General features: G+C 41.7%; 1 protein-coding gene across 2 annotated transcripts in view; it reads right to left on the bottom strand.

Annotated features, from left to right (window-relative positions):
- Positions 1–586: 586 nt before the first annotated feature.
- The window catches only part of MCM9 (minichromosome maintenance 9 homologous recombination repair factor), an 89,313-nt gene continuing 81,773 nt past the window's right edge, over positions 587–8,126 (bottom strand). For both annotated transcript variants that reach the window (XM_019520040.1, XM_019520039.1), the window contains 2 exons: positions 5,293–5,438; positions 587–3,153 (listed from right to left, as the gene is read on the bottom strand). In XM_019520040.1, coding sequence (XP_019375585.1) covers positions 1,560–3,153; positions 5,293–5,438 — 1,740 coding nt within the window. In that variant the 3' untranslated portion in view covers positions 587–1,559. The remainder of the gene's footprint in view (positions 3,154–5,292; positions 5,439–8,126) is intronic.

Below are 8,126 nucleotides of genomic sequence, written 5' to 3'. Positions count from 1 at the left end.
ACTATTAGTAGCACATCCCATGATGTGATGAACATCTGTTCATCTCCTCCTCCCCCAAGGGGAGGATGGGGCATGCAATGCAGTTTTGTTTTCATAGAGTGTGTGTGTATGTGTGTCTGTTTGTGCATCTATCTATCTCTATCTATCTATCTAGATCTCAGAATTGTGTTTGTTTTGTATGTACACATTGTTATGTGCTTTAACTGGCAGGGTTGAAGAACATTGTTTTGCAGCTGAAATAGAAAATGAGGACATCTGTGATTGTCACTCTTAAGGGGCTGGAAAAGGCTTTGTCACAATTTGACTTAAAATTTCAATCTGACATTATAAACATGTACACAAGAGATTTCAATGCAGCTAACAAACAGCAGTAAAAGTTGTAGCCACACACTGCTTTCTGCTGGGTAGCTGCTTGTTTCGTACTAGAAGGAAATACAATCTCCTAGGTCTTCCTTTCCAAACTTCTCCAGGGCTTTTTGTGTGATATAATGGCCCACACAAACATTAATGGGAATGTCATTGCATTTAGCACATAAAATTGGTTCCATTTAGGGCCCAACCACGAGCACTGGAAAAAATACAGACATCAAGAGAAAGCAAACAAAGCAATATTTATTTAATGAAAATAAATACAATAGGAAAATAGTAGGGCTGGAGGGATACTCTCAGTGTAAGCCACTTCCCCATGACATATAGAATCCATAAATGATTTAAGTTTGAGACTACTGACCTCTCCCTGGATATCAAAGAGCAATTTTTGGCACGTGGCTTTTTGAAAACCTGAAATGTCAACTACTAAACAGTAATCTGTCTCAACCTTAGCTAGAGATGCTGTCACTCCACTGCAGGATCTCATTCAAATCCCACAGCTCCACATGGGAGTGAGACCTAGGACCAGTGTGACAACTACCAGTTCTATTTGCACTGGCTCACTGGGAGAATGCATTTCATTCTGAGAACTTACTATAGCAGACAGGAATACTAAAGTAAAAAGTACATATTGGTGAACCCAAGATGAAAGGAGAATCCCAGAACCGAGCACAGTGTCAGGAACCTACCACTGTGTTAGGAACATGTGCATGTGTCTATAACAATTCATACTTCTGGACTCTAAAAAAAAAGACTTTTGTAACCTATCTGCATAGACCATGTGACAAGGAGTAAAGTAACCACAGACATGACAAAATTCTCATGATATTGATGACAAAGGAATACAGATGACAGCATGAAAGTACATCATAATATTGCTAAATGTATCAAGGGAGAAGAAACAAAATATAACTATGGTTAGCTTTTACATCATCATTTTGCTACCATTAAAAAAAAGATGACTGAAAAAAACAGCGCTTTGGAAACAAGATCCACTGGACTCGTATGGTTCATGAACTGAATTAAGTAAAAAAAAAAGAGTCAATAAATCCTGCCATTTCTGCAGGACTGCTATAACTTGGAAATGATCGTGAGTCTTTAAGTCATGTCAATACATGTAAAGTGATACAGTCAAAAAATATAAATCTTCAAATAATTACAGAAATACTGGAGAGAGGAGGAAGTATGTTTTATGATCTTGGTTTTTTCCTAATCTCTTCATCCCAATCAAAATCTAAAGTAGCATCATCTATATCTGCGATTGAGAAGAGAGACTTTCCTGCAACCACATTTTTATTACTGGCATTTCCCAATGCAAAACATTTCCTTTTGGTGCCAGTGCATTCAAAGGGGGTCTTCAGAGGCTGCCCTTGGCTTGATTTCTTGTGGCTGGTGACACTGGCTTCAGGTGGGTTTTCCAGTTTTGATTCAAGGGATGATGCAAAGGAAAACGTGGCTAATTTTGCTAATGTGCTACAGCATACTTTTTTTGTGCTGGGGCCACCAAGTTTTTCCTCACCATCACTTTTCTCCTCTCCAGGTGGAGGTGACACAGCACAGGGTCGAACAGCAGAACATCCAGGTTCTTTGAGCTCTCTTTGTAAAACTTCATTCTGCTGCTGCTCTAGTCTTTTATTATTAGATAGTGTCTTCTCCAAATGACTGGTTCCTAATGTCACTGTTAGCTTTTTTTGGCATGTGTCAGAGAGGTAGCATTCTTCCCCCAGTTGCTTTCCTTCAGTCACAATCTTGGAAAACCTGTGAGGCTTAAAACCAGCCTCCATTTCTGATGGAGGCAACTCCGCAGTGCTTTTATTTTCAGAAGAATGCAAAAATTTTGTTCTTGGTCTGAATGAAAATTTAGCCAGTTTAGCAACTGGAGGCCTTACATGGTCAGTGATCTCTGGACCATAGGGAGTTGCTACCAGTGCTGTCTTCACTGCTTGATCTTTATTTCTTTTCCTTGCTGAAGTTATTGGGTTTGTAGCTGAGACAGGCCCATTATTTCTTCCCTTTTCTACTGCACAGTCTGTAGTCACACTAACTGAAGGAACCACTGAATCACTTGTGGACTGTAAAGGTGATGGGAAAGGAAGGGCCTCTGTCTCAGGGTCCTGTGTACTTGTACAAAATTCACGAGATTTCTCTGCATGCACTCTCTGCCACTTCTTGGAGACCCGCTGTGTAATCACTGAATCAGGTGCACTAGTATTTGCCAAGTCTGGATCTTCAACATTTGCCTCTGAAGAAAGATGCTTCTGAACTTTAGTCCTCTTCCCAACAATGCCAGAAACTACATTCTGACTAAAAGAAACATCTTGCTCAGTAGTTGCCAGGGACTGTCCCACCCTAGCTTCCTGGCTTGGTCTCGAACTGTATTTTTCTTTAGAACAGAATCTGTCATTCAGTATTTTCAAAGTTAATTTATCTTGAGGTATCTTGGGGACTGAAGATTTCTGAACACCGTCTTCACCATCAGCGTTGCCATCTCCTAGGGTGTCAAACCAGGCCAAACTGCTGTCAGCATTGCTCTTGTTATGCTTACTCAGGTGTTTTGTACTGTGATTACCAGATCCCTGGCTCATTGAGCATCCTGGATCAGCTCCCTGGTGTCCTTGGATCAAAGGAGATTGCTGTTCAGAGTTATTCCCTTGTTGATCTGAAAATTGATTTGGATGGGGTACTTGTTCTGACTCTCTGAAGGTATCATCTTTTAAAGATCCACGAGTAGTATTTTCACTTGTCTGTTGAGGTGGTGAACAGCATGAATTTGCATTTTGTAATCTGTGGGATGAGGAGAAAAAAATGTAGATGTAAATTAGTTATTTTTTTATTTTCCCTCCTATTTTGGCTTTAGTAGTATATGAGAATAAGGAAACTGCAAAAGATCCAGGCAGTATAACAGAATGACAAAGTCCCATACATAACATTGACTTTAATGACTGACTTCATTTTGTTCCCCCAACAGATTTCTAGACTAAGTAGGTCTTATTACTCGAAGTGAGGCCCATCTCACTGGGAATGCTATTCAGGGACCAAGGTGCTATGTATTACAAGGGCGACAGGATTTGCTCTAAAATTATAACTCCAGCAAAAGCTCTATGCACTTTGCTAAAACAAAAAGTAGATGGTACTGTGAAAATTTAGATTACTCTATTTGGCAACCCAGTTAAGAGTTGGAATTAAAGTAATTTTTCCTCTGAAGGTACATATCAAGAAACTGCCTGTTACAAGAGGGAAGCCTTATGGATGGATGATCTACCAAACAAGATGATTAATAACCCTGTTACTCTTTTCAAAACAATAGGAGTTTTAAGTCTTGAGATTCCAGCCATATTTTGGTTTGGTTATTTATAGTCCATTGCCCACAGCTAAATGTACTGATTTCAGTAGGAGGCAGCATTTTTCTACACTTAATGCCTTAAAAACAGTGTTTCTATGCACTGTTAAATAACAGCCAGGTTCCATCCGAGAGATGACTATTTCATTAGTGGGTGAAGTGATTTCTTTGCAAAATAAGTAGCTTGTATACTCTAAGGCAGAAAATGCTGCATAATTACCAGGCATTTACTGGTGTTAGTTATTATTAGTAGTATAGAGCATCTTCAAGATAGAAAGCATTAGCAAAGCAAAATGATACAGATCAACAAGAATGACAAAAGATGTACAATAAACCTGACAAAGAAACTTTGAATTGGGAATGGGTTTCATTTTTAGGTTAGAAGATGGGGAAGACAGCATAGCAGTCTTCCAACGCAGAAAAAGGTTGCTGTAAAGAGGATTCTGATCAATTGTTCTTCACATCTAATGAGGGAAGGAAAAAGAGAAACCAGCTGAATTTCCAGGAAAGATTTGGGCTGGCTTTTAGGAAAAACTGAACATAGTGGAGACTTTTTAAGAATAGGTCAAAAGAAATGCATCGGGGGTGGTCTACTTTGATTCTGTCTCAATGCTGGAGATGGACCTGATGATTTGTTGAGGTCCCGTCTGACTCTGTGTTTCTATGGTTCTATATTATTTTCCTTTTTTAAAACTGATTTGTTCCGTCTCTTGGAACTACCTCACTTTAATTGGCTTTTATCATTCTATACTGATTTGGAATGTGTCTTACGCTTTGTTACAAACCTGAGCTGAAAACCTATTTTAAGAGAAAATTATATTTTCACAGCCACTTTTATTCCTTCACCTTCTTTAATAAAGAGAGAAAAAAGAGCAAGGTTAAGAGAAAAAACATCCCCAAGTCTGTCACTTATGGAGCATAATCTCAGTCCAGGAAGCAAAAGTTATTTTTTCTGTAGATTATGATTATTTCAGGCCAATTCTAGCTTCCTCCTCTCATTCTCAGTAAGTTAAAGGAAGTTCTCTATGAATACGAGCAAGTGGAATTTCCAGAGATGATAGCACTGAGCTGAAAAATGCTGAACACACAGCAAAGGTCTAAAATGCTTTCGGTGGCAAAATAGCAAAAATCACCAGAAAAAAATACACTTTAATCCAGTCTTTTCACCTATTATAAGAAAGAGAAGGATACCAACAAACCAGATATAACATAAGCTTTTAAAAAAGAAAGGGAAGTATGCTGTACTTTATCAAACTGGCACCAAAAGCTTACACAGAATCAAACATTCAGTACGTGAGAGTGACTTTTTGGCCTCAGTGAACTGAGTTTAAATTTATCTAGACAGAGGAATGATGTGCGAGTGAGAAATCATTAAATATTTTTTCAACTCTCCATAAACTCCACCATCCCAGAATGAAAAATGGCCTTGTAATGATCTCAGAATGGTACTTTTAACAATCCCATGCTTTGTCATCTCTACTAAAGGCTGATTCTATTTTTAGGCTCTCTTAGTACAGTTATTGTCATCAAACAGTCCTTTTACTATACAGTATTGGATTCTTTTGTTAATCGTATATTATAACCTGTCAAGTCTTTGGAGTTCTTTATGCAGAAGATGCTGAAGCTCCAGTCTCTCCAAGATGAGTTCACATTGCATTCGATACTGCTCCGTTGGGTTTTCTGGAAATGAGGTGTGCAATGCATTGATGCCTCCAAGAAGTGCACCTCCCTACATGGTGGAAAAGCAGACACAATTTGGTTATTCAGCATCAGCTTTTAACAGCAAAGACAGTTTACACACAATCTTCCCTTAGCTAGTTTAGGGCATGATATAGCAAATGCCTACTGAGTAACTTTACTAACACAAGTAATTCCAAAAGGGACTATTGATATATGAAAAACTATTCATGCAATTACATTTTTCCATGATCTTTAGGGTGCTGGCAGATATTCCTTTAATGGTATGATGGGATATGATCCCTGATTCCCAACAAGTGCGCCTCCTGCCAGTCCACACATGGAAAGTAGAAGTGCAGTTTTTGGAAATAGATCAGATCCCAACTGCATGACTGCAGCACAAAGAGCTCTGGGCATGGTTTTGCAAGTCCCTGGTAGAAGGAGTTGATCAACTCACCCTGCCTGGCAACTGCAAACCCAAGGACTCCTGCACAGAAGACTCCAGGATCAGAGAAGCTTCTCCCTGATCTTGGCATCCTAGTTTGCCTGGACATCTGAATACTGTGCAGGTAGCCGAGGTGTGCAGGTGGGTTCTCCACTTCTCAGAAAGGTTCCTCAGTCTTGGGCTCCTGGCACACCAGGACTTTCAAAAACTGCAGGTGCAGCCCAGTGGGGCTGCATGTGCAGCTTTGAAACTGCCACATGAGGGCCAGTCAACCCAAGAAGTTGACTGCTTTGCTCTGAATTTCCCTGGGAGCTGTGGGGCAAGGGAGTCACTGTGCCTAGTCACAGCAGCCCCAGGATTAATTGTGCTATAAATGTAATGTATGTCAGGTGCCTTAGTTTATTATTATTTAGATGCAAAGAGAAAATACAAAGATGATCTATTGACTTGAGGATATGGGTTATAAAAATGGACATTTAGAAAAGAAAAAACCCTCTTAGGCTAAATACAGATGTGGGATTTCACTCGGGACAAAGACTATTTAATCTGTACAAGCCTTTTATTCTGTCTCATTTTAAGTACCTGTGGAGTATCTGATATAACACTTTTCCCCTCAGAACAATCAGGGTTAATTGGAGTTAATTGTCATTCAAACTACAGATATAAATGACTGTCGGCACCTATTTTGATGCAAGTCAAAGCTAGGGACAGTCACAATGGGCATTTATACGTGGGCTCTGAAATGGAAGGTGAGGAAGTTGGGGGGCGCTTCAATTAGAATGGCTCCTGGAGTACACATGCTCTTGGAGCTCTGAAAAATGGCAGCAGGGGCGCTTTAACTAAAGCTCAAACTAACTTCAGTTAAAGCACCTCTGTCATTTTTCAGCGCAGGGATGATACTTGTGATGCTGGAGTCTTCTGGAATGTGGTAATTACCACGCTCCAGCAGACCCACCTGATTTAATCTGTTCTGATGTGCTGTAATTACAGCGCATCAGAACAGTCTTTCTGCACGTGTATATGCACCCAATGTCTGTTTTTACCCTTACTGCCCTGTAAAAACTCTGACCTAACAGTAACTTCTACAATAGAAGTGGGCAATATTTTGGGCTGCAGGGCTACTTAATGAGTTTTCGTGAGCTGTTAAAGTCTGGAGTGGGGAGGAGATGCCAGCTGATCCCATACAGCTTGCCAGCTGCTGTTGGGAGCCTGAGGAGGGAGGGATGTGCCATGCATTGCTCCGCTTTACCGCAGCTGCTGCCGGGGCTGGGCTGTGCAGCGTGCAGACTGCTCTACCCTCCCACATTCAGGCTCAATCCCCCCCAATTCTCCTGGCTTTCTGTTGTTGCTGTACAGTCCTGGCACTGTGGGCACCAGCAACATGGGACAGGATGCAATACAGTGTACTGAATAGCCATCCCACCCACCCACTGCAATGAGCCGCTGTTGCCACATCACACCAGGAAAGTTGGGGGCAGATGCCCCAGGCTGAGACCCGTTCTCCATGTCCTCCCCCTGCCCCCGTGGCCAGCATGGACTGACCTCTTAGTGGCACCACTACAGCAGCAGCTCATCGTGGCAGGTGGGTGGGCTGGTATGACAGCCACTCAGCGTGCTGCATTATGCCCTGTCCCATGTGGGTCCTGCTGCCAGCAGCCACAGTGATAGGACTGCACAGCCACAGCGCCAACAGGAAGCTGTGGGGTGCAGGAGGAAGGATTGATATGGTGTGGCCGGGTGGAGGAGTCTGTGTGCTGTGCAGCTAGGCCTGGCTCCGGTTGTGGCAGAGCAGAGCTGCGCAGGGCACAGCTCACCCTCCTCAGGCTCCCACTGGCAGCCAGTGGGCTGGACAGAATCAAATAGTGAGTTAGATACGGACCCCATCGACGGTACTTTGGCCTCCTCTGTTCTGTAAGTGGGTGTGACCACCGCACCTTGTTTGCTTATTGAAGGACAGGAACACTGGTCAAATAGCTAAAATACAGGAAAGTCTGGATTGGGTTTTAGGACTTTTCTACATGAGGGAAAGTGATCTGTAAAACTGTTCCTGAATAATGATTCTGAAATAACTCTTATAATTGAGTTATTTGGGAGTAACTTCTCTATGTGGCCACCCTATTCAGGAAGACAAGCAATGGTATTGTAGAATACTGTGTTTACTTGACTCTAAGATGAAGTTCCTCCTCCCTCATTTAACATGGGGAAAATATAAAGGAGTGTGTGTGTGTGTGTGTGTGTGTGTGTGTGTGTGTGTGTGTGTGTGTGTGTGTGTGTGTGTGTGTGTGTATAGATATA

The sequence above is a fragment of the Gavialis gangeticus genome, unplaced genomic scaffold, assembly GCF_001723915.1.
Source record: "Gavialis gangeticus isolate Ggan-Ray unplaced genomic scaffold, GavGan_comp1, whole genome shotgun sequence".
NCBI classification, from domain to species: Eukaryota; Metazoa; Chordata; order Crocodylia; family Gavialidae; genus Gavialis; species Gavialis gangeticus.
The sequence above is the reverse complement of the archived record's forward strand: the minus strand, read 5'-3'. Positions and strand labels throughout refer to the sequence as shown.